General features: G+C 42.2%; 3 protein-coding genes across 4 annotated transcripts; 1 reads left to right on the plus strand and 2 right to left on the minus strand.

Annotated features, from left to right (window-relative positions):
• The first annotated feature begins 2402 nt into the window (after positions 1–2402).
• LARP6 (La ribonucleoprotein 6, translational regulator) lies at positions 2403–10783 on the plus strand. The gene is made up of 3 exons (XM_057371872.1): positions 2403–2665; positions 7560–7752; positions 8808–10783. The coding sequence occupies exons 1-3, from the start codon at positions 2466–2468 to the stop codon at positions 9873–9875; spliced, it is 1461 nt and encodes a 486-aa protein (XP_057227855.1). The 5' UTR covers positions 2403–2465; the 3' UTR covers positions 9876–10783.
• Positions 10784–11632: 849 nt separating this feature from the next.
• On the minus strand, positions 11633–19613 carry ADAL (adenosine deaminase like). Its single transcript, XM_057371873.1, has 10 exons — positions 19497–19613; positions 17939–18069; positions 17368–17428; positions 16927–17014; positions 16273–16354; positions 15460–15586; positions 14763–14843; positions 14092–14230; positions 13529–13629; positions 11633–12575 (listed from the first exon to the last, which is right to left on the minus strand). Exons 1-10 carry the CDS (start codon positions 19560–19562, stop codon positions 12384–12386), a joined length of 1068 nt encoding a protein of 355 aa, XP_057227856.1. The 5' UTR covers positions 19563–19613; the 3' UTR covers positions 11633–12383.
• A 516-nt stretch (positions 19614–20129) lies between these two features.
• Positions 20130–25715, minus strand: TM2D3 (TM2 domain containing 3). Of its 2 annotated transcripts, none has more exons than XM_057371874.1 (6): positions 25594–25715; positions 24603–24698; positions 23692–23849; positions 21828–22002; positions 21182–21257; positions 20130–20905 (listed from the first exon to the last, which is right to left on the minus strand). In XM_057371874.1, the coding sequence occupies exons 1-6, from the start codon at positions 25679–25681 to the stop codon at positions 20740–20742; spliced, it is 759 nt and encodes a 252-aa protein (XP_057227857.1). In that variant the 5' UTR covers positions 25682–25715; the 3' UTR covers positions 20130–20739. The 2 variants fall into 2 exon arrangements, with proteins under 2 accessions (XP_057227857.1, XP_057227858.1); XM_057371875.1 differs by having other exon boundaries at positions 24603–24701; positions 25594–25695.
• Between the last annotated feature and the right edge of the window lie 488 nt (positions 25716–26203).

Raw genomic sequence — 26203 nt, forward strand, 5'->3', positions numbered from 1 at the left:
GGATGGACGGATGTGGTGCCCTGCGGCCTTCCCGCTGTGCCCGGTGTCACCCCCGCCCCACGGACCCATAGTAAAAAGATGCTGTAACAATTGTATTTTTCTGWATTTTATATGCAAGTGGCTGTGTGTGAAACCCTGTGGGACAGGGCAAGAAGCTGAGCGATTCCTGTCGTGCCTCAGGCAGCTGCCATCTGTGGGCATAAGCTGGTCACAAAATGTGACAACCACTGAGGGCGGCGCCTCAGCCTGTGCCAGCTCCTGGTGCTGATCCTCAGCCGCTCCTGGAGCCCAGGAACTCCTCTGATGTGTAGCGGATGCTTTTAAACGCACACATCAAGCAATTAGCGCTTGCAGAAGCAACGGTGTGGCTGTCAGTGTGTGGGAGGGCTGTGAACAGCCTCAAGGTGTCTTCCCCAATCAGAATCATGGAATCATCAACGTTGGAAGAGACCTTTAATATCACCGAGTCCAAACGTCAACCCAGCACTGTCACTGTAACCCTCAAACCACAAACTGCAGCACCCAGTGCCGGACACAGGCACCTCTTAAACACCTCCCTGRGCAACCTATTCCARTGCCTGGCCACACAAACAAAYAAACATTCCAGGTTTACCTTTTTGTACTGTCATTTTAGTTTCCATCTGCTGAAAGGGTCACAGAAGAACAGTGTAATTGCAGAATATTTTATGAGAAATGYAAAATATGTGGGTTTTAGTTGTTTGGTTTGTTGTTTTTCGGGGTTTTTTTATAATATGTAGATAATGCTGTGCCAACAATAAATGCACCATAAGAAATCTGTGCAGATTTTGATTGTGCAGTTGAGGTGCATGGGTTTCAGATGTTTACCAGGTGCCAGTGAGCCATCAGTTTCCTTCTAGGGGACTTGTCTAAATAATTTATTTAGTTTTAAGTTCACCTAGGGTTACAAATACTGCTTTAATCTTGGATGGAAATTAAGCACTATAGAGCACTGTTATATTAAAAGGAAAATAAAACAAACCAAACAACCCCAAAAAACATTATTCTGGTGATTTCAATGGAGGTCTAATCAACACAGTGTTTGAAATTACATCAGTTTTCATTTGGCCAAAGGCCAGTTCTGTGCCGTGACCGCTGGTAAAATAAACAAATGGATGCAGTGTTCATTTCTATAAAACCAAGTTCCCTTAACCTTGACAGAAGGCTACATCAGATAAATTGAAAGGTCTCTCTCAAACATCATTCGGGTTAGTTGCAGCACAAAATAGTTCTTTATTCATACTCCTGACCTTGTTCCTGCCCAGGAAGGCAAACAGCTTCCATGAACTCACAGAAAATCAGACCCACTGTCCCTGTCTGTATTCTCTCCTAGAATGTGMAATTTGTGTTTGCATTTCTGCATCCACTGAAATAAACAGCAAAGTGACACCCTATCCAAGACATATTACAGAATGTTCCATTAGCAGGGAACTAGAGATTCGGTTAGTGATGCTTGTAAGCGTATTTCATAAACAAAATATTTTATTGCTTAAGGCATATTAAAAAATCAGCCAAAGCCTGAGGCAGGGCAGTCCATGCCAGCAAACCTGACTCATGAGGATTGTGATGAGAAGGACTGGCCCAGAGCACAGCCTCACTTTATGTCCATCCAATTTTTTAAAGAAGAAAATATTGCAGCAATACAGACAAAAACAAGGATGTCACAAATGAAGTTGTCACTAAAAGATAATTTAACAGTTTGGGTCCAGACAGTATTGGAAAAAAGATCTTCCTTGAGTGAAGATTGAATATTTATATGGTAAATTGAAAAGCTTTTGATTCTAACATTCATGTTCTAAATGTTAATTTCACTTTAGCATCTGAAACTGTCCACTGAAATATAATGCAATCGTCTTAARTTTAAAATAATCACTGCCTAAATGTTTCAGCAAAAGAGGCTTTATTTTAATTAGTTCTTAAGGGGGAATGTTTTTATTCTGTGTAAGTACCATGCAGAACTATAGAGGTGATCCTCTACAAAACCAACATGTATCTAATCATGTCCTTGTTCGCTCGTGTATCTTATTTCCAAATCTCACCCTCGGCATTTAAACCACACTTACCCCAGCGAAACCTTTCTGACTTTCTTAAAACGCAGYGCTCTGGTCAGGGAGCAGCGGCACAGCCCCCGAAGCTGTACCAGGAGAAGAGGAGCTGAGACACTGCTTTCCGGTAAGAAGTCCCTTGTTTTCTGATGAAACAAAAGCAGTCCCATTCAGCCGTCAAGGAGAAGGACTCTTGAGCAGCCCGGCWGGCCCGGGGGCGGCATGGCTGGAGGAGGGTCGGACCTTCCCGCTGCCGCTCTGAGTGCGCAGGGGGAGTGGAGCTGGGAGCGCCGCCCCAGCAGGAGGGGACGGGGGCAGGACAGCAGGGGAGGCGGGCGGGCGGCCGTCGCAASCCGGGGCATCGCTGGTGTCGCGGCGGGCTGAGCCCGGCAGGGGAGCGCCATGGCCCAGCCGCAGCCGGCCGAGCCCGGGGTCGCGCCCGCAGGGCCGGAGCTGCCGGCGGAGAGCGGCCCCGTGCAGATCCGAGTGGCCGTCCAGGCGGCCGCCGAGGAGGACGAGGAGGACGAGGAAGAGGAGGAGGGCGGCGGAGCGCCGTGCCCCAGCTGCAGCGAGGAGGACTCGGGGAGGTGCGGGCGCTCCAGGTGAGCCCCCGGGCAGGAGTCCGGCGGCGGGGGCGCTGCGCGGGCGGGGCGGTGCGGGGCGGGCAGCGGGGCCGCTGCGGACACCCCCGGCACGGAGCGGGCCCGGCTGATGCAACGCCGAGGGCCGGGTGGGAGACGCTGGAAACCCTCCAGCRGGGACACCCGGCGGCCGTGAGGGAGCTCCGCCCGGGCCGCGTCCCACCCGCCTCCGACGGGACTGCGGGGGCCGGGCCCGGGGCTCCGCCACAGCGAGAAGCGCCGGGCTGTGATGCCCCCGRCATTCACTGCCTTGTACAGAAGGGGTTTGGGGGTTAGTTGTAGCTGTGTTTCGGAGTTTTGTTTTGGGGTTTGGTATTTTGGGTTTTTTGCTTTTTTTTTCGTCCATTTGGTTTTTATTGCGTAGAACCATGTGTATCTTCTAATTATCTAATASATGGACAAACTCGTTCTATGAGCCTTGAAAACAAGCTGACTAAACATGAAATCAAGACCAGTTGAAATGAAGAAGAAACTACCACTTTATACTCCACATTTTACTGTTTGATAACACAAATAGTGTTGTCTGCATTTAGCAGTATGTTTCAGGAATGTTGGCTTGGTGGCCAGAAATAGTTTTGATGCCTACCAGAATTTCTTGCTTGTAAAAGGAACATCCAGGATTTTTGTGCCAGAAAACCACAGAGAGACAAAGCTCTGCTAGTTGTARTTCATCCTGTGGTTTGTACTAAAACTACAGATGTAGTCATAAACTGTCACATAAAGATTTAGGTACAGTAGCAAGAAATCCAGTATTCTGTTTCAACATTTATTGTTTCTAATTGATTCTCTAAATTCATACCTAGCACTGGCTCAGAATGAACTGCAATGTATTATTTTAAATTACAGAGGGGTAGCAGGGGAATGGGAAATTTTCTGCAGCTGCCAAAATTGTTGACTATGGACTATAGAAACAGGAGTTGAGCATCACTAGGTGCAGTTAAGGTGTTTAAACCSAGTCAGCTTAGTTATTCCACAACCATATGTGATTGTTGTATTTTTATAAATAYGTACAGCAGTCCAGAGTGTTGCATTACAATTACCCATTTCCTAAATTCAGGATATTATTCACGTTTGTCATCTATGATAGTATTACTTGTGAAGAGCTTCTAGCCCTGGTGTAGACTAGAAAAAAAAGAGAATGGTTATTTGTCCAAGCTTTGAAAGACACAATAGCTGCTCTTAAATGCCACTTATTTAATGCTCTACAGTAGGTGCTGTCTTCAGAAATGTTTGCTTACAGTGTTGATGTATATTCAGCTCTTGTGGAAGTTGCCTTTTCRTAAATGGCCTCTTCCTGATCCAGGAAAGGCCAGAGGTATTGCCATGGAGGGAACTCTAAAGGCTCAGCATCAAAAGCAAATGAATGGACTTTACATATACTTTTTCCATTTACATATAACCTTACCCAAGGATTTACCTTTTGGGAATGTAGCATCTGATAGGAAATTATTTACAAACATTTGGGAAACTATTAGAGATGGCCTAAAACTGCTGGGAATGAGCCATCTCACTTGCCAGCTGAAGCTTGCAGACAAATTGCCATCAGTAGACATCCAGTACTGTATCCACATTTTTATTTACAAACTTGGACTGCCCTTGAGTGATTGTACTATTGGAACCTGATGCCCGAAAAGGCCTGGAAATAAAACCCCATAGACCGGTGTCTATAGAGCAGGTATTTGTTTATTGCAGCGCTGGAGGTGAGGGGGATTTCTCCTCCTAACCCACCTGCCTTTGCTGCAAATTAGCACATATTTATACAGTAAGCATGGTGTAACATGAACATTGTCACTGCCCCCCATATGCCCACCATACACCCATTACTATACATGGGCACGGAAACACACGATATCATAGTTTTACAAGTATGCGTGTGTCATCCTCAATTCAGTGGTCATGGGTGTCTCCCTCTAATGAGATACCATCCTCTTCATCATGGTGGACTTTTCACCTTTGTCTTCAGGGCATGTGCAGTTGTGAGATTCATGGGTTTTTTCTAATCCTCCAAGTCATAATTTCCAATTATTTTGCTGACTGTCCCATGCTTCTGCCAAGTTCTCATTAGTGCTCTCTACTGTTCCTTGTTAGAGCATCTACCTGTCTACTTTCTTCAAAACTTTTCTGATTTATGCCTCTTGGTGATTTCATTTATCTATGTACTAATCCAGCTGGTTAGATTATGTGCAGCTGGTATACTACATGTTGCTAATATACTATTAAAAAACTTATASCAATATATATATAAGCTATAATTGATAATACATTGAATTTTAATAATAACATTGTATTTTAATAATATATAAAAAGCTACTATGTTCTTATATTGATAACGTATAAAAAGGTAATAGAAAGTTATCAATTAATAGGCCTCATAAGCACCTTGCTACTTTGATATAGACCATATGTATCAAAGTTATAAATTAGATTGTCACATAGTGCTTATTAATATAATACTTTATTCATTTGGAAACTTGRCTAAAAATTTTCAGAAGGTTAGATGCTATCCAAACAATTTATTACACTATTTGTGAGTCTTGATATTTAAAATTCTAAATCTGCTCTCKCTGTAGATATGTTTAGTTTCTTGTGTGACTAATAGCCAGATGAGTCACCGTGTTAAAAGATTGTTTTTCATTCTGTTTTACAAGCATATCATCACAAAGCTCTGAATAAAAAAAATGAAGTGGTGAATAACTGCTAGGGTTTGGTTCTTTGTCAGTGTTGACTGAAATTATTTATCAGCTACTTTTGTGATACAGTTGATAGTTTAGAAGTACTACCAGTTGATCATTATCATGAATTAATATGGAGCTAGTTAGAAATTTCTGCTTTTATTGTAGGTGCGATTTCCACATAGCATTTAATGAGAGCCCAAGAGATTTGGTAAAAGCTGACTTGTCTGCCAAACATAGAAACAGGGTATAGGTCAAACTGTGACCAATATTTGAGTGGTGAAATTAGGCCTATTTTGTCCTGATTCAGTGTCTTAAGGCTGCATGTAAGGCTGGTGCTGATCTCTGCAAACAAACAATTCATTTTTGTAGTTTTCCAAAGCATGACACTCCTTTTTGTCTCCATGCAAACACCTGTAAATATCTGTGTTRATAAATCCCTAAAACAACTGTAAGCCCCATCCTGAACTAAAAGCAAGCTTTTCCTAGCAGTCTGTGGATACATAAAAAGGCTTAAATGTTCCAAGYTTCTCGTGCTCAGACTAATTCTGAATTGGTAGTAAATGAAGCAGTGAGGTAAGCAAACACCATGAATGCAAAATAAACACCATTGTTTTTTTCTTCCTTCTGAAACCAGCAACKTCAGCTGGGCATTAGATATATTTTACCATCCTAATCATAACTTCATCTATTATCCTCCACTTCTGGCTTTGCCAAATAACATAAATCCTTTGTCTTGTTCTCTCATTCTTTTCATTCCTTTGAATAGTATCCCATTAAAGGCTAGGGAGACTTTTAACAGGAAGAATTCTAGTATCATGCAAGTGAGTATGTATATAAAAACATATATATATCCAATGTGAAATATATATGTATCCAATGTGCTGCCCTATCATCAGAAGAACCATAATAAGTAAATGTACTGTGAGCTCCAAAAAGCCAGGTCCCAGAGAACTGCTGTAACTTGTCACAGCTGCAGGCACAGACCCTGTGCAGAGCCCACTGTCCTAAACACTGTTCAGGCACAGCACTGCAGTCACAGCCTGCACCACCTCTGGACAGAACTGCCCAGAACAGGGGGTTCAGCATCCCCCCCACCAGATCAGCTGAACACGGCTCCAGGSTGCTGCCTGCTCTTTCCTGAAGATTTTAGAAGCTCTACAAAGACAATTTTGGGGAAATKAATGGCTCCTTCTTTTCATTGCTGACAGAGACCAAGCTAACACACCATTTATGAGGTCTCAGGTACTTAGTGGGTGATTTTATTTTTTAAACAGAAGATTTTGTGATGGTCCCACAACAAAACTAGACCACTAATGGCTTGACAAAATGATTCTGGCTTATGTCCATTATAGTTGCCTGTAAACAGAAACTTCTATTCCAACAACAAACATGTAACTGCACGTGGCAAGAAGTTTATCATGAATCCATGGCTGCAGTATTTTTTTTTGGAATAGGCTGCTCAAGAGTGCTGCATTTTGCCCAGGTACCCTGACAATATGATGGGAGGGGAAGAGAACAAATGAGAATGACCCCATAGGAACCATGCACATAGAGCTGTTCCTGAGGTACACGAGCTGGCAGGTTTAGCYCTGTGGTTAACTGCTGGTTATGTCACTCTGTCACTCTGGTAGTGACCTGTAAAGAGTRCAACAGCCCTGTCAGTCCTTCTCACTCTGTGGATACCAGCAACTGCATTCACACAGTGAAGAGGCTTAAGAAATCATGACTACATCAAGTTGGAATATTCATTSTCTGGTCTGTCACTACTCATAAAGCACATACAGGTCAAGCCTATCTTTAATAGCTTCATACTAAAAACAAAACACTGGCACTGGAGGAACTCTGTATAGTACAAGCGCCTGTGCACCTTCATTTCATGTTTTGGTAGATGATTTGAGTTGGCAGAGTGTTTTCAAGCCATTAGTGTRGATGTCTCATTGTTCTACGCTGAGRTCAGYTTTTGGAAKGAGCTGAGGAACTTGACTCCTTATGCTGACTGGAAAGCTTCATCCTCTGAGCTAGTTTGCTGCCTCAGCTGGGTGGGTGATACCTGCCCAGTGCCTACATTGAAAGTCAGTTGGAACCAGCATTATAGTTATTCCCTTTCATTTTGAAAGGCCATTTGAATCCACTACTAGAAGATGAAGATCTGTTCATAAAACAATTTAACTGTTTTCCAGTGGTGGGGAAAATGATGACGACTCTGACCAGAACTGGAAACCACCAGAAAATGACCTGATCCAGAAGTTAATAGCACAGATTGAATATTACTTCTCAGATGAGAACCTTGAGAAAGATGCCTTCCTTCTGAAGCACGTGAGAAGAAACAAGATGGGCTACGTTAGTGTAAAACTCCTCACTTCTTTTAAGAAGGTAAGCTAACTTTTTAAGACTTAAAATGTGTCATGCAGCCTGATGAATCTAAAAACRGTAGGAGAGATGAAAGGAACATTTTATCCAGGCAATTTTACAGTCTTTCTCTTTATCTGCCTGGTTTTGCTATGATGATTAGGTTTGTACTGATCCAGAACTCTAACTGCTGAACTCATCGATGATTGGCTAGGGTAGTCATTTGCTTAAAAGCATGTATGCTTTTAAATGACCATTCTTGGAGACAGGAGGACATTAGATRAAATTAATTTCCATGGTAACGACTCATGAATAGCTGGGTAATCCTGGTAAAGCTACATTCATGTCTCTGAGAAGGGACAGTGAATCTGACCTTTGCAACTGTWCAGAGATCCAAAAATTAGGAGTAGAACAAAGGATCTGTTAACTGAAGTCCCTTAAACATGAAGTGAGTTTTAGTTTTTTAGTTTTTTTTCTTTTTTCCTTACATTTCCTTACATTAGGAACACCTTGTGTAYGTAACCAATTTCTAGAATTACATTAGAAACACTTTATCAAGATTCTAAATCTGACTGTTTAGCATTTATTCAGTCTAGACGTTAAAGCACTCTCAGTTTCTTCTAATCACTTCAAATAGATTATACTGGTAACAGATAAACTCTACAAAAAATACTTAATGAAAATGGAGAAGTTTTGGGGTGTGTTTTAGACTGAGATTTTTGAGGGAGGAATTTGTTTAGCAAATTCAACAAAACAACCTCCCTAGAACATGCATTTTGATCATGGTTCAGGCCTAGATGTGGAATGACCAAGCACTACTTGAGCAGGCTTTCAGATGCTTAATGATTTCCAGTYTGAGCTTTAGTGTGAGTTGCTGTTTTCATTAGATTCAACAGGACATGAGCTTTACAAGAGCTCACTGATGCCCATTATAGCAGGAAAACCTCACTAAGTCTGCTACATGAAACTTAAATCCCTGGTTCTGTTTGTAGACTGAAGCTTGCATCTGCCTTAAAATTCTGTAATTAGTTTRATTGGGTTTTCTCAGTCATGGTGCTTAACCTGTGTCTGTCCTGAAGGTGAAACACCTTACCCGTGACTGGAGAACCACAGCCTATGCACTGAAGTACTCAAACACTCTGGAGCTCAACAATGATAACAAAAAAGTTCGAAGAAATACTCCAGTTCCAGTGTTTCCTAGTGAAAACGTCCCTACCAGGATGCTACTSGTGTATGATATCCACATGATTTCTGAGCTACAGGCCCTTAACAAAGAAAATGGTTACATGCAAGAAAGGATAATGGAGCATCTTCTGAAATCCTTTGTAACTTTTGGTGTAATTTCATCAGTTCGTCTTCTGAAGCCTGGCAGGGATCTCCCACCTGATATCAGAAGGGTCAGCAATCGGTACACCCAGCTGGGAACCCAGGAATGTGCAATTATAGAATTTGAAGAAGTAGAAGCTGCTTTACGTGCTCATGATTTCATGTGTGCTGAAAACAAAGAGACCGGCATGAAGGTTGTCCTAATAGGCATGAAACCACCAAAGAAAAAAGTTCCCAAAGACAAGAACCGTGATGAAGATACCAGCAAGAGCCTTAAGAAGACTCGATCCCTTAACAAGAGAGTTGAGGAACTTCAGTTTGCTGGTGATGAATCTTCAGCAAACAGCTCTTCTGACCCCGAGAGCAATCCTACATCACCGCAGTCAGGACGCAAACCTACTGCAACAAATACTACGAGTAATTTGAGCCCTGTCATCCACCCAAACAACCATTTGAGTCCTAATATGTCACCCAGATCAAGTCCTTGGAATAGTCCATCTTCACTAAGAAAGGTAACAAAAAAATCTCCGCTGGCTGAGGACAGCAAGCTTAACCCAAGCACTAGCCCCGAAATTCCAAGGAAGTATACCGATTATTCCTCAGACAGCAGCATCACACCTTCTGGGAGCCCCTGGGTACAAAGAAGAAAAGCCCAAACTCTGACACAAGAGAAGAGTCCTGTCAGCAGTCCCATGTTGGTTCGGAAAATACAAAATGCAGACGGTCTCCCTGTGGGAGTGCTGCGGCTGCCTAAAGGTCCTGATGGCACCAAAGGATTCCACAATGGCTGTGAAAGAAGGAAAGCTATGAAGGGTGAATAGACTATGCTTTARAAACAGTTTCACAAATCAGCCAACTGCTGGTGACCAAGCCTGGTGAARAACGGTTGCATGAGTGACTGAGTTAAGTCAGTATTTAATTTTCRAAGCTTTTGTATTTATATAGAGACTTTATCATTTGTATATTTGTATATTTTCTCCACAGAACAGATGAGGTTGGAAGGCATCTCTGGAGATTGCCCAGTCCACCTCCTTTGCTGAAGCTACAAGTCACTGAGAGGTATCTGCAAGGACAGAGACTTCCCAGCCAGTCTAGGTGATGGGTTGTCATGTTCAACCACCCACCCAGTATCAGTTTGTGCCCCTTTTCCTGTTACTGGGTACTGCTGASAAGTGCCTGGCTCCATCTTCTTTACTTCTTCTCATCAGATATTTAAAAACCTGGATGAAATCCTTCCCCAGAGCYTTCTCTTCTCCTTTCTAACCAGYGCTCGCCCTCTAGGCCTCACAGGAAAACCATGCCAGCCTTTTAATCAGCTGAATCACTTYGCTAATGCAGGGCCCTTACCTGCATCTATTCTTTTTAATGTATTATTTTGAAACAYCTTAATATTCAAGCAGACATAAGAATCATGGATGCAAGTACATTATTTGCCAAGCTAAGGGCCTGGGGAGCAGTGTGTACTTASAGTTTAGCAATTGCTAAAGAAGAATTTTACCAGCCTCATCATAAGGAATAGAGGTTTTGAAGACTTTCTGTGTTTGCCTCAGAAGGAGCAGAGAAACCACTGCCACAGTGAGCAGTTGATCTCATGTACATCATCAAAGCAGTATTGTTCAGTAGGACCAGTCTGTATATTCATGTGACATGCGTAAAGGCTCTCAGTGCTGGAGACTGCACTGTAAGTGTTCTCTCATTTAATCAGATGGAAATAAAAATATTAACTCTAGATCTGTTTTGTTTACTTTAAAAATAAGTTGAGTTGCACATGAATAGATAACTTAAACCTCATCTCATACCACATGAAATTCTAGTAGCAGTTACTCAAAATTTCCATTGTATTCAGGGAAAAAATGTCCTCTGCCCCATTGCTGACGGTTAATTCTGTGGTGGTGCTTCATTCTGTGTCACAGTCATTTTCATACAATACCACAAACTAAACAGTGGTTATATCACTTCCAATTTGTAATTTAACAAGCAGGCTCAGCAAGAAGTGCTTAAATTAAAATTAACTATAATCCTACCTGAAGTCAAAGAAAGAAACTGCAGTTTTACTAATATAAGTTAAATTCTGAGGAACCAGCCCAGGAACAGTTAGAGGGTTTCAAGTTGCAATGGTGAAATTGGGAACTGTGCATGACAAAGGTCTCATCGGACTGATTCTTCATTCCAAAAGCCCACATCCTGTCCAGCTTCCTGAGTGCAACATTTCTGCCGTGTAAATAACTGCAGTAACACTCAGTTAGACTCCAATATCCAGAGATCCCAACTCTGTGTGCTGTCCTTCAGCCACCCACGTACATTCCTGGTTCTGTTACTGCCCACAAACAGAATCCTCCAAATGACTTCCTGACTGCCATTACACAAACTGCAGTGTGTGCACATTCACAGACACTGTGAGCTCCCAGTACCAGAACACACAGGCAGCAGCTTGGAGAGGGCAGAGAGAACGCTGTGGTTGCCCAGGACAGGGACACCCAGGGCTGCCAGACCAGCAGGGGAGAGGCTGACAGGCAGCAYGGCTGCTCCAGGGACTCACCCCATGGAATCCTTCTCTTCTGCARAGCTCAAACACATACACGTACACCTCAAAGTGGGGATTTCAGAMACATGGAGCTTGAGGCTATTTTTATTGGTTTTTTTACACAACAAACAGCAATTCTAAAAAGCATTTTAAGAATGAGAGCACTTTGCCAAGTAGCTCAGTTACTGAAGGCATTCAGAATTCTTAACTGCCTAAACACCACCAATGCCCAGGGCATTACCAGAGACCCCCACGTGCTGCCCAATCCACAGCAGCTTTGGTCATACATGTACACCARTAAAAACAGATGCAATATTTAATTCCCTTGGGACAAATATTTCATTCTCCCTGAGTTTGTTTCTGTCTTCACATTCAATCAACTGCTCAAAACCTGTAAACAATACAAACCCCCAAAATACACACCACACATCCAAAGTTCTTGGTGGAATGTTGCCAACAGAGACATGTTAAACAAGAGCTGGGCCTTCATTTTGTTCCAGCTCTCAAATGTTTATATTATGATGATGTATTTCAAGTAATTATTTTTTAAAATGTCATATCAGCTGAAGAGAAACAAGGTGGCAACACATTTGGCATTTCAGTCACTTGTTGAAACCCTGCCCAACCACAAAAGAACATTTACTGCTGTCTCCCCTAACAAGGGATGCATTCCAGTTGCCTTCATTTTGCACAGGCAGTTTATGGCTGGGTTTAAAACCCTGAAGTCTGAAAAAAGCCAGGGACTTCAGTAAAAAAAGCTTGTAACTCAGCTAATACACCCGAGCTGTTTGCAACAACAGTTTGATTAATCAAACAGAGCTGGCTTCAGCTTACACCATTGTTCCCTTAGCTTGGATTTTACTGCATTTGAAGCAAAAATATAGTTGATGGATTCATAGGAAAGATCCCACATCTGTGATCGAGTCAGATTAAATGTGTTTGCAACCAGCTCATATTCTTGTGATAGATCAGTTGCAAAGATGCCTTTATCATCAGTCTGGAGTTAAATTGCAAGAAAAGGAAAAAAAAAAGTTTAAATTAGTTCCTCTACAACAAAAAGGGTTTTTTTTCATACATACAAACCAGTTTTATCTTGTCTCACATTTCATTCCACAGTTCTTTCATCTGTACATAATTATTTCATTCTTTATTTGGACTATTTTCACTAAAAGTAAATCAATTATTCTAACATATAAGAACACTTCCTGAAATGATGGCATGATTTGTCAAGAAAATAGGATTTCYTACTAAAATTGCTAGAAAGATGGCTATCCAATGCTGCATACATTCAAGGTCTGTCAGTATGTGCAGGTCTCCTTATTCCTCTTTTCCCTTTCCTCAGATAAGCACAATGCCATCATATATACATATATATAGATACATATATATATATATATATATATATATATATAGATAGATAGATACATATATATATATATATGTACACACACACGTGCACTTGGACAATGCTATGGATTTTGGGAGTTCAACTAACAGGATAATAGTAAAACCCTGCCAATGACAGCACAAGTACTTGGCACCTTCAATGCTTAAGGATCTCCATGAGCTGCAGAGGGAATGCAGGAGCTCTCACCCAACACAGAAAACAGCCAGCTAAGCACAGGTGCACATGCAGCCACYGGGCCCATGTGTTTTAAGAGAAACCTGTCAGCATGCAAACAGCTGTCAAATTCATTGCTTGTATAGCTGATCATCCTACCCCACAGAAAAAAGACCTGGCTTAACAATAGAACCAAGAGAAATACTAGCAATTTCCATTTGAATTACAAGTATTTTTCAAACAGAACATTATGATTTCCTAAAAGCAAATGACTTGCTACTGGGTCAGAAATTGTAATTCAGCTCTGATCCATAAAAGGAGAAAGACTTCTCCAACTTCATGAGTTTGGCCCTTTGCCTAAATACAAGTTCAAAAATTAAAAAACTTACACAAATCACTGCAGGATGGCCCATGCTGTACCAGTATCCAAAATGGTGTTTGTCAAARGAAGGCACTGTCTGAGATTTTATGTTTGATGTCATGCAAAGTTCTAAGGGAAAAAACAAAAAAAGAAATGAGGACATATCAMGAGACATGTTTTTGACGTGTTAATTTATTTTAAATGGTCCTGAATAAAAATTAAAATCAGCTATTGTTGTTTCCTCAGCTTTCTACACGTCTTTGGTAATTTCTTTTGAGGAAAGTTTGGGAATCAATTTCTTAGASGTATAAAATTTAGGGAGCTTGCAAACTAGATACAGAAGCAGTCTTGAACAGTAATGACAAGTTATGGTTTGGTTTCACATTCATCTGAGACATCAAWTGTTGACCTGCTGCCACAAAGGTGYCAAAACACCCAGAAYTGTCACGAGTGCACCTTTATGGGCAATGCTCAGTGCAATGTTTGTCTAAGTCACCTCTGGGCAGAGACAAACTGGAGTCACTTGATCAGCAGTACATATCTTGTTCTGGTATCTAGAGATGAAGCCCTGGTAAATAGTTTTTTCCTTACCAATAGGTATAGAATTCTGTTGAACCAGTGACACTATCTCTTCTGAGCCTGCTGCTGTGGATTTGAGAAATGTTCCATGTCCAATTCTRTCAGGAGGCAGGCCCAGGAGAATCTTGGTCTCCTCTTCTTGATTTGGAATCTAGAGAGGACATATTTTACATTCTGTCAAKGCAGCATAAAACAGCACATTATATAATTACAATGGACTTCCAGTTCCACTTTGACAGCATCTCCTATCTCAAAGTGTTAGTGAAATAGAAACAAGAATAAATACACTGATGACATTATATGTCCTGCTTAATTACCTGAAAATAATAATGATCTTCATTATTTATTGGACTCCTCAGAGCAAACTCCAGCCACCACTTCAGCAGAAGCCCAACCCTTTTTAATGATACCAGCAGAGCTAACAGAGCTCACTGCTCATCAAACTGCATGGATTTCACTATATATGACTTCTGATATAACACCAGGAAGAAAGCAGTACATCTCTTAGAATGTTACTAATTTCAATTTTGCACCTAAAACCACAACAGATACAGTACAGGAAACAATAATCTGATTGTTCTGATTTAGAACAGAGGGTTGAAGATTCCTCCTTATTTTAGTTTCATCAAGATTTTCACAAAATGGCAATTACAGAGAAGCACCAAGATAAAAAAACTTTTTACCTCAGCAAGATGCAGTGCCAGCTTTAGACCTGCTTTTTTTGCTTCTGAGAGTGGTTCAAAAAAATCTTGACCATGTCCTGCCTGGAAAACAGGAAAACATCACTGTTCTACAGCTTATTTGACAAAATCCCTGTCATTACCCTAATTAGGAAGYCTAGCAATATCCAAATACTTCATTCCAATACAGTTACATTTAATTATTCCCATCTCCCCATTACTTCAGTTTGGAATGCAGCAAGCCAAACAACCTTCTGCTATATGGGCACAGTTTAGACAAATGGATTAAATGCTGGTAGCAGTTGCCACCTAGAGCTATTTCACTTCGGCTTGACAGCTGTCCTCAGACATTTTTGCTTTCTTAATACACAGTAAGTATTTGGTGCAGCTAAACAAAATTTAAACTATGGACAACTTGCCTTCAYCCAGTTAATCTGACTGGGACAACTCAGGTACAGACCATTCCCAGATAAACATCSCTTTCCAATGGCTCTTTGCTCCGTCATATACTAATCTAAGGATTCTTTGTTAGAGTAACTGCCCCTTACAGCAACAGGGATTAACCTGGTAGCAATCCATTCCAGAYTGGCACAAACATTGGACAAAATTTGCAAGAACAAACTACGGTTAGAACTGCCTGATGTTACACAACATTATAGACTTATCTTCAAGAACGGAACAAAATAAACCAAAAACTTACAGTRGGATCACCACTGAGGTCAAGTCCTACTACAACCCCATCACTGGAGAGCAGGAACTCTTCAGCAAGTTTAACAGTCTGCTTAGCAACTGCTGGGCCATCTCTTCTGTTTATTGCTATTAACAACCTGGGACAGAAATGCATGCATTAAAATATATACAAGCTGTAGAACCAGGAGCTCAGCAGATCTGATACCAACAAAAAGGGCACTACGTATCCTTCATGGACAAGTTATCAAGAGTATTTGTATAGAAAACTGCTCTAGGAATGAAGGCACCAAAGTGCAGAGGGACACAAACAGAAAAGTAAATTGGCCTATGACATGCAATAGCACACACAAAGGATTAAAATTCCTCAGTTTTCACAAATAAATTTAGTTAGGATAGCTTCTGAGACCACAAGACAGGAGAGCAAGCTGTCTCCAAACAACCACTGACACATTCTGAAACTTCTCTACTGGGTCAGGACCAGCTGTTCTTTACAGTTTGTACAGCCAATCAAACAAAATCTTTGCAAGGAATTTAAGCCGTGAAAAAGGAGMCAGTTKCATGAAAAACAMTGATTTTCCTGAAAATGTTATGAAGAATGGACAGTCTTAGAGTTGAGAGGTTTTACCCAGTTTCCTTCTTTAGCAGTAAAAAAGAAGATAAAAGGTCAGGTTTTCATATTAAYTACCTGCTTTCATTCAATGTAATCTTGTTCAAAACCAATTTTCTTTTCTATGGACATGGCTTGTAAACCTCTCTTCAAACACAACCAAACATCAGACTACACAAAACCTTGAAACAGAAATATTCCATATGCTTTATTTACCTTACATCTATATCCAAGCCTTCTTCTTGACACTGTTTTATACCCTCAAGTACAGWTTCAACATACATCCTTTTGGTCATACCTGCAAACACATGCACACGTTTGGAACAAACRTATTTTAATTGACTTTATTGTACTGCAGACCCAGATCTTTAGCCTCCTGAGTTTCATGTTGCACCTTTGATTTCAGTCCACACAGTCTTCCAGCCCATATAATTCTATCTGCAAATATAGCTTTACAATGAAGCATACATTTGAATGAAACCTCCTCCTTTGCATCTGGAAAAATTAAAATGACTTTGTTGTGAACCAGAGAATCACAATAGAATTTCTATTATGTGTTTCTAGTAAACTGCATCTAAAAAAAAAAATAAGGAAAGTAAAATGTATCGGCTATTAAAAATATTAGCAGACTAAGATGCCATAATCAAGTGAATAACCTGATCTTGTGGGTAACAGAATTATCATCAACACAGTTTTGTCCTGAAAAGTCTAATACAAAAGTGACAAGCTTTTACATGGTTAAATCTTAGCTTTCATATTTAAGGTATATTTTAATTGAGCCAACTAAATTTGACTTTACTTGCTTTTAACACAGTCTTTAAGTTTTACAGTGCACRAAGATTACAAATTGAAAACCAGAAYAGACTGTACCTGTGGAATTTTCTTCTCTTGGAGTGCTTCTCAATTCCAGATACTTCACACCATCAGCAGCAAATTCTTTAATGACATCTTTAGTTATCTGATTAAGTAATAGTGTATTCAACATCATGAAAGTAATATTTATAATTACTTATATTTTCTTTTACAACTAAAAGACCAAGTTATTTTTTGTTGTGAAACACCTGCAATGTTTTCAGACCCAATGTGTTTTTAGTGGTCCCCATGTCTGGAAATACTACCACACAGAAAGCCCCTTTCATTCCTTCAGGGATAGTGAAGATTCTGACCTCCTTCTGACCTTCAGATTGGATTCTGACCTCCAAWTGAAAGGGACTATTGTTGATATTGTTATTTGAAACACAATGTTCTTAATCCAATTGATTGCAACTGTGTATTGCTTGCTTGTATTAAGTGAACTTCTAATTAATTTACCAGTAAAATATCTTCAGTCCTAGTGGTAACCTGATAGATGATCTGAAACATCTGAAAACATCTAAAATGAAAAAAAAAATTAATTAGAAAGACATTGAATGAGTTGTTAGAAAAACCAAAATATCTACATTTTGAAAACACCTGCTCACTAGAGTCAACTAACCAGCTTGAAACTTGAAATACGAAGAGCATCTGAATGGCAATTTCTGATTTTAGATGCTAACAAAGCATTTGTAACAGAAGCTGTATTACCACTAAGCTTTTTGAAGGAAAAGGAGAACATCAAGTTTCCAAGAAAAGAAACTATGTGAGTCAATTTTCTCTGAAAAGTGTATGCTGTGAAAAATTCCAGACCTTTAAAGAAGGAATTAATCAACRAGAGATTTCCTTTTGGTTTGCAAGCACCTAAGAACTTATTCTGTAAATACAAAAATCTATGAGATTATACTGCAAAACTTAAAAATATATTTTCTGCGGTTAGTGTGTAATGCCACACATTTCTCTTTACAACTTAATTAAAAACCTTAGGTAAATGCTCATTACACACACACACACACACACACACACTTACTCTTCTAAGGTTCTTTTCTTTCCTTTGTCAATCACAGTCAATCCATTCTGGATTTGAAGGTTTGGCTTCTGGGCCATGAGTTTCTTCATAGTAGCAGAACTGATACAGCCATTCAAATGAGCATGGAGTTCCTACAGAAATGAACTTGTGAAAAGGATGCCTTCTGCACATTGTTTATACTAGTGTTCTTATATTCCATATCAGTGTCTCACTTTGTTGAAAGTAAGTTATCTGCATTTTAGCTAACGATAATTTCCTTTGGTTTKTGTAAGCACTGGTTCAACTGAGAACTGTCCTGCTTCTTTGCTCTCATTTGGTGGCTGCTGATGGCACTGGTCTCCATGGGAGCACAGCTGGCTCAGCAAAGAGCTCTCCAGACAATTCTTGGGGCGCTGTGATCCAAGGTGAGGAGGAAGCCAACAGCTTCCTCGATGTTAAGAAAAGCACGATAAGGATTCAAGAACTCTCCATKCACCGCAAGTTARATGTACATATCCATCTTTCCAAAAYAGCAGCACRTGTYTCCCCATTCCCCTTTCTTTTGTTCATACTCTGAAGTTTAAATTCACACCAGAAATGCAGCAAGACTCTGATGTGAACARCACTGCAGTAACTGCACTCCTTTGCCTCAGGCCTCTTTCTGCCTGACTTCCTACTGACATCCTGACTTTGGGCTCCAAACCTATGATACTCAGCTCCTTTCCTCACTTCACCTTTGTTCCTTCTTATCTCCTGGCTCCTGACTTACAGAACGGGACTCTAGTGCCTTCCGAACTCATTCAAAATAGATCTACAAAGCGTCTACTTTGGTACCTATCTGTTGCCCACCCTGTACACATCTATTCTCAACAGGGAAAAATTCAATGAATACTTCGAGCTTTTCATTGGAAACATGTTAAAATTATAACTCCAACTAAGCACCAGGAGCTGTGGCTGCTTACAGCTTCTGGCGGCTGAGCCAGATACACAGTGCTGCAACTGCCTAATATTTTTCACAAACTTACAATTACCTCACAGAATTTTGTCAGACACTAAACATACACCCTGAAAAGCAGTTTATTGAAAAGAACTGGAATGCAAGGATGGTGTGGTCTGAAGTGGGGTTGCTGGTGCCACCGTGCACTGACTGTACAAGCTCCGTGCTAGAATACATGCCCTGTGTTTGGCGAGTGCAGCACACAAACCTCGATAAATTCGCATGCACCCGCGCTACGGAAGGCTTGCACTGATATGCCACAAGCAAGGCACACCCTCGGGACATGGAGAAAAAGCGTTATCTGAGCCAGACTCCTTGGCTAGACTGGGGGGAAACAGGACAAAAAGAGAAAATGAAGATCGCGCTCAACTGATTTAATTGCAATTACATTAGTYGCTAAGGTCTGTAAACAAGCCGGACCCTACTACATGTTGCGGTGGGGTAAAGGCCCTCAGRGAACACGCGTTTGGGAAGAACTCCGGGACAGCAGCAGCGCCTGTCGCTCTGCCTGTTTGTCTGTCTGTCTGCAGCCCGAGCCCGGTGCCGCCGGAGGAAGACCCCGGCCCGCCGCTCCCCGCTCACCGCTTTGGGCAGCCGTCGGTAGAAGTGCAGCTCCCGCTCCCGAYGGCGGTCCCGCTCTGCCGCCATGGTGGCGCCTGTGCCGCGCGGGGCGGGACGAGCCGGGAAACAGCGGCGGCACCGCCCCGGTCCCGCCCCCGGCACCTGCACAGCGCGGGGCAGGGGCCGCTCCGCCCGCCCCGATCCCTCCCTCCTTCCCGCCCCGAGCCCTCCCTCCTTCCCGCCCCGAGCCCTCCCTCCTTCCCGCCTCACGACGGTGCGGCGGGACCGAGCCGAGGCCGTGACAAACACTGTCAGTACCGAACGCCAGGACACCTGCAGGGAGCAGTTTATTCAAACCGTAGGATTTYCAGCCGGCGCAGTGCTACAGCAGCGGCAGCTCCGGCTCCGGRCGAGGGCGCGCACGCACGGCCAGCATTCACCGCAAGTACACAGTTAGTGTCCTGTCATGGCACTACTCCGCTACATTATCGCAAAAGTCACAAAGTCCTAAAGCGGATAGACTCATCGACTATATTGCCAACCCTTTTTTCAAGTAATATGGCAAACTTGCTAGCACAAGAATAGGAACTGCAACTTCCACTGATATGCAGGTCAAACCCAACCKAAACAAAGTTATTCCAGAACAATCAAAAAAATCTTTCAATTATTTAATATTTAGCCTTTAGTGTAATTGCAATCTAATTCTAAAACCACCACAATTTAAAGTCGAATCCCTAAGCAGATATTAGCTCTTGCTATGCCCCAATCCAACAAGTTAATTACATTAACATCATAAAACATGGTGATTTATACACTACCCACATAACTCAGGCAAATAAATTATCCTCTCACTAAATAAAAAATAATACTGACATATTTAGAGAAGTTAGTTTTACAGTTAAATTCAAGCAYAGAAATACAAAGTAAGCAATTCAATATTCAAGTTAGTTTGCAACTCTTTGGGGGCCTGGCAAATTATCCAAGTTGAAGCACAGTGGAGAATTTGGTGAACTGCTACACTTTTTTTTCACAGAAAAATACCATGTCCATAGAAGAAATGAAATTAATTTCAATTTACTCAGTGATCCACTCYTTTATTTGACCTTAGTTAAAGGCAAACCAAGTACAGATACTGTACATTAAAATGTATGCACATAGAACAAACAGTTGTTCTTCACTCTACCTTAAAGGCTGAAACCTCCACAYGCTCATTAAGAGCCCTTTGCAGGCAACGACTCCTCTCTGAAACACATTGCACCCACATTTAAATATAAAGAGATCCATCTGCAGGTCCCACATAGCCCACACCTATTAGMAGCACATCAATTAGTGTCCATATTCCAAGTCCACCGAAGCTGAAGAGTTTTCCCAGACCTTCCCGCCACTGACCCAAATAGAAACGATCGGCACCAAATCCACCAAGGGTGATGCTATAAGAATAAAAATATGATTAATTATTATTTTTAGAGGAACTGAGCTTGGGTTCCCAAGTGTTTTTCATCCAGCTGTGTTTGCTGAAGCCAGCCAGCATTGTTGTGTGTGAACCCTTCATGAATTCTATGCCCCCCATTCCAAGCTAGACTATCTGAAATACTGGTTATTCAGTACACTGTTAAAAAAWTACCAGGCAGAAAACCATGAAACCTGAAGACTTTAAAGACAATTAATCTATCTGAGCTTGACATTATCCAGTAGTTCCTGCTTACCTCAGTGCCAAGGCAGTAGACCACTTATAACCTCCAGTCCAGTTGCAATAGAGCATCTTAGGAAAGACACGGTTACCTATACATTGGAAAACATTAAAACCTTAATGCAATAAACAAAGACCRTATAACAAGAAAGAAAATGACAAGGAAGAAGATACTATATTTTTCCAACMGTAGTCTGAAAGGGTTGACACTAACTGAGAAACAACTGTCAACACAATAGCTCATATATAACCTTCAGTTCTCTGTTCCATTAATCTTGGYCCAACAGCAGAAMAGTCACCAAACAAACAGTGGGAAAATTAAACTAGCTGGGTGGAACCAGCATAGTTTTTTTTAATTATCCTACTCAGACATTTGATACTGCTTCTACTGGTGATGTTCAACAAGGTTTAACTCATAGAGGTTGACAACAGTAAAAAGAACTGTCTTCTYTGGTGAGACAGTATATAGCAGTGCAATACGCCAATGTTTGCAGTCAGATGTTGCTATTACACTCAAAAATGAAAATGTAACTATAAAAAAATTCAACAAATTGATCAAGRTGCAGGCTGTTACTGCAAAAGGACATAAATAATCATTGTATTCACCGACCACAAAACACGTGAAGAAATTCTTTAGAGAAATCCGGCTTTGCCCACTTTACCTAAACAATGAATGTGATCCCGGACTGTACAAGTTGCGTTGTATCGTTGTCGTGGGCAGGAAACGGTCATGCAGTTTGTAGAGTTGGTACAGACATAATCACTTGTGGCAAGCTGCCAGCAAAACTGACATGTCATGTTAATTGTAAAGTTCTCCTGCTCGTGGTTATTCTCATCCTGTAAAAGGACACCATTATCACTTCAATAGAATTAAAACCAAAAATCAATGTGCAGTATCAAACTGAGTATCATGAGTAGACATTTTGGGCAAAATAGCAATTGTTCTGTTTGCTACCTCTTATAGAACTGTCCTGGTTTTRCTCGGTCYRATTTTTGGTRATGGGGGGATGGGAACCAAGAAACCACAAAGATGGCTCCTRTGACAAAGTTCTAGAAGCYTTCTCCTTCTTCTCCAGCAAAAGGAGCCCTGWSCCCTGTGTTTYAGAACCAAYCCATYGTGGCTCTGAGGTTGATGGACAGGCTGCTGGTCAGGCCTGGGCCAATTGCACAGGCAGTTACACCTCTGTGATGACGTTTGGTCTTGTACTTAAGAAATCAAAACAAGATAGTTTGCAGCTGCCATTTAGTTTTTAGGTTGTTAGTATCATGCACCTGGAGTAGGACAGAGGAGAAGGGTGAGGAGATGTAAGAAAAAATGAAGACCCAAGATCACAGTAAGAAGACAGGTACTGTTGCTGTGGTGCTCAAACATGGAGAAAACAAGCTGTTCTCAAAAGGACAATTTCTTCAACGGGATACCTGTATAGAAAAGAGAGGTCCTGCACCCGAGATAAAAAACCTGGCCTTRGAGGACTGGACTGATCATAAGCCAAAAAGGGGGAAGAGGCTTGGCACCCCCTCCTGTCTGAAGCGAGTTGATGCTTAGAAGAAACTGTTCTGCCAGGAGATTTGACCTTCTCCCACGAGGTAAAGAAAAAGCATCCCATGCCATCAGCAGTTATACACTGACTGTTTCTTGGGAAAAGAACTTCCACAGCTCAGAGCTGTAAGGACTCTTCTCCTATGGTACTGGACAATAACCATAATGAGTAGTTTGATCTATGTTAAACTTTCATCCCTGGCCACCTTGCGCGCAGCAAGGCATGGAGGGGTGGGAAGGGGCAACCTGGGAGAGACAGGTTCTCAGAAAAAATAACAGGTGTCTTAAAAATTCTTCTCCTTATAAATTTGATTTCTTCTCCTTATAAATTTTTCCCTATCTCTGCTCCCCTCCCCAGTACAGTTTTTTAGTAGTTTTTAGTAATAAATCTATTTTGCAACTTAAGTTATTCAGCCTGTCTGACCATTTCTGGAGCATCTTTCTCTCAATTATATTGTCTTATCTAAAAGCCATMAATTTTAGTGTCAGTTTGGGCTTTTTTTCTCTCCCCTCTGCTTTCTCTGTTGGGGGTGGGGGGAGGAATGTTATGGGTGCTTTGGCTTTCAGCCAAGTTCAAACCATGATAAGAACAGAACAATCAAAATTAGAAAACCACCAAAGAGTTATCAAAGTCAAGTTTAACATTTCTGATTCCTCCAATCTAAGGTTGCTGCCAAAAGGAGGACTCATTCAGTCTCATCTGTAAGGTCAGTTTGTAGCTCTGACAGATATTTAGCCTCCCCACTCTCAAAATGGTTGGAGTGGTTTACCTCAAAGGCATGGCCAGGTAATGAAAAGATCCAAGGCAAGAAAGGCAAACCAGGGARGGGCAGGCCTGCCTCTTCAACAGCCCACAGTGTGTGAACAAACTTCACAGAACTGCAAACCTRCCTATGTGAGAAGCTGGAAATAAATACTCTGCATTTAAGACAAGATGCCACAATYTAATTACTTAAATTTGGGGTTAAGAGTAACAGGTTACTTACAACACAATGAACATGCGGCTTGACTTTGCAATCAAAAGTGGCCGGCTTCCCATATATACAGGAATAGTTTGTGTTACATGTCATGCAGTCTGGTGGCAATCTACTGCAAAGCCCGTTGCTGGGACAATTAGTCACGTAAGGTGGAATTTCTGTACTTTCTGAAAGGTGCAATAAGTGAATTAAGAAAAGGAGGAAAAAAAAACTAAATAGTTTGAAGTATATATACTTTTTTTATACATAAACATACACAAACACAATGCACTGACACTGTATAAAGGGCTTCCCTCACTATACATRAAGCAGCATTCCCAGCCTGTGCAGTGGGAACCAGAGGAGCCACTGAGCTCCGCAGAGGACACCAGCCAACACTTCAGCACAGCATCAGGACTGAGCTTACCGGGATTAGTGCCRCCTCAGCCAGCTCTCCTCAGCACAAGTAATCACTTTAGGAATAGCAGCTGGGTGACACAGATAACCTACTTTGAGTTGTGCTCTAATTAGGGCTACAGCTACCTCAGCCATTTGCTGTTTGTATGTGTACAGAATCACCTCCTAAAGTGCCAGCAAGARCAGCATTTCTGTCAGTCCTGATGCACCCTCTACAAGCTACAAAGCTGTACTGATGGTGGACAGGGAACAAGTTCTTGCAGGATACAGAAGTCTTACAAGAACTTCCACCATCCTGACAGGGTATAAACTCCATGAACCACAATGGCAGTTTAACCTACCATTTTCTAGTTCTTACATGGACTGGTTGTCTCATTAGATAACCCAAAGTAATTGTTGTGGTCACTGAAGAGTARTTCATAATATGTTACACATGTACAGGTCTCTAAGACACAATTCCAGAACTTTTGTACTCAAGACTCTGAGAACCCATAGACAACACAAGAAACAACACAATACCATACCTAATACTTTTAAATAGGGAGCATTTGTACTTGTTGAAGTTAAACTTTTTGCCAGTGTAGACTGCGGCTGTGAAAGCTTTGTTGTCATCAAACATCCTGCTACAAGACAAAAACATGGAGAAAGTGAAAAAATTCATTTTCAGAAACAGTTTGATTTCAGCACTCTGATACRAAAATGCAAGTGGAAGGTGTAATGAGATTATAAAAATCTGTTTTTCTGTTCTACTAATAGTGGGATACTTAAAATATTAAAAAGAGCATTAGAATGAAATTGTTCCTTTAGGACAAGGAACTACATTTATTTCCATTCAATCTTATTTTTTGATTCATGAGAATTAAATGCACTGCTCAGAAAGCAGATTTTACGCAGTGTTTGCTACTGAACAATAGCATTTAATGAAGCAATGCAAGCAATTCTCTGTCGGAAAGACGGACCGGAGGAACCGAGGGGCGAGCAGGGCCGTGYTGGTGCAGGCGAGAGCCGCCGGCCGAGGGCTCGGGAGAGCTGCGATCGCCAGCCCGCGCCGAGCCCTCACGGCAGCACCGGGCACGGGGTGAGGAAGGACAGGCACATTTGTCACACCACCACCCTGACCGTGCCGGGGAGCCCTGCCACGTTCTGGGTCACACACGCTCACACGAAGAGCAGGCACAAAAGGTGCTGTGTAATAAACAGCAGACGAGCCGGCGAGCGGGGCCTGGCCCGTGTTTTGCCCCGACACCGAGCACCTCAGCCCCAACCCCKCAGGGCTGGCACTACGAAACGCGGCCATGCCCGAAGCAGCCACTTCTCCTGCAGTCAGGGGAGCAGCGGCGCATCCTCACACCACCGCGGTCACCGTCACCTCAGCACCCRGACCCGCGCTCAGCCCTGACCGAGGCGAGCGGCCGCTGCCGCTCACGGCAGCCTCCCCGACCCGAAGCTCCAGCTGGAGCCCTTGCCCCTTCTCCCACCCCCACCTCCCTGTATTGGCCCGACGGTCGCGCTCACCGCGGCCCGAGAAGACGGAGAGCTGTGACAGGAAGAGCGCGGCCCCGCAGAGCCCGCGCARGGCGCGCCGCCACCGCCGCGCCGCCATCTTGGTGCGCCCGGCGGGCCCGGCAGTGCCGGCAGGGGGCGCAGCGGGGCGGGGCGGGGCTGAGGGGCCGCGCCCAACGGCAGCGCCACAGCGGCCCCTCACGGGAACGGACAGCGCCGAACGCAGGAATCCCCGGAAAAAAAAACAGAATCTGACTCTGCAGGCTCAACACATCCAACGCGGAGCAGTAAACTATAGTCCGTGAACATAAACGCATGTACAGAACCCAGAAATAAAAATCACCCATCACACCCGAGCTTAGTTCTGTCAGGTGCAATAGAAAGCTTTCCCAGCACTTGCTTCTTCAATGTCCGGTTTTTTCTTTTCTTTTAGAAGCAGGAGATAAAAACATCCACAAACCCAAACCAATATTAAACTAAACACAGCCTATTTAACACAGGTCTGCACGAGCGTGAGGCAGAAGAAAAGCTCGGTATTTGTGTTAGTATTTATGCACTAAACTTTGGTTTCTGCTTCAGGGCTGTGATTTTAATCACCACTAGAGCTGTATAGGTTAGATAA

Source organism: Malurus melanocephalus, unplaced genomic scaffold, assembly GCF_030028575.1.
Source record: "Malurus melanocephalus ecotype Western Australia unplaced genomic scaffold, MMel_1.1 scaffold_160, whole genome shotgun sequence".
Lineage (NCBI taxonomy): Eukaryota > Metazoa > Chordata > Aves > Passeriformes > Maluridae > Malurus > Malurus melanocephalus.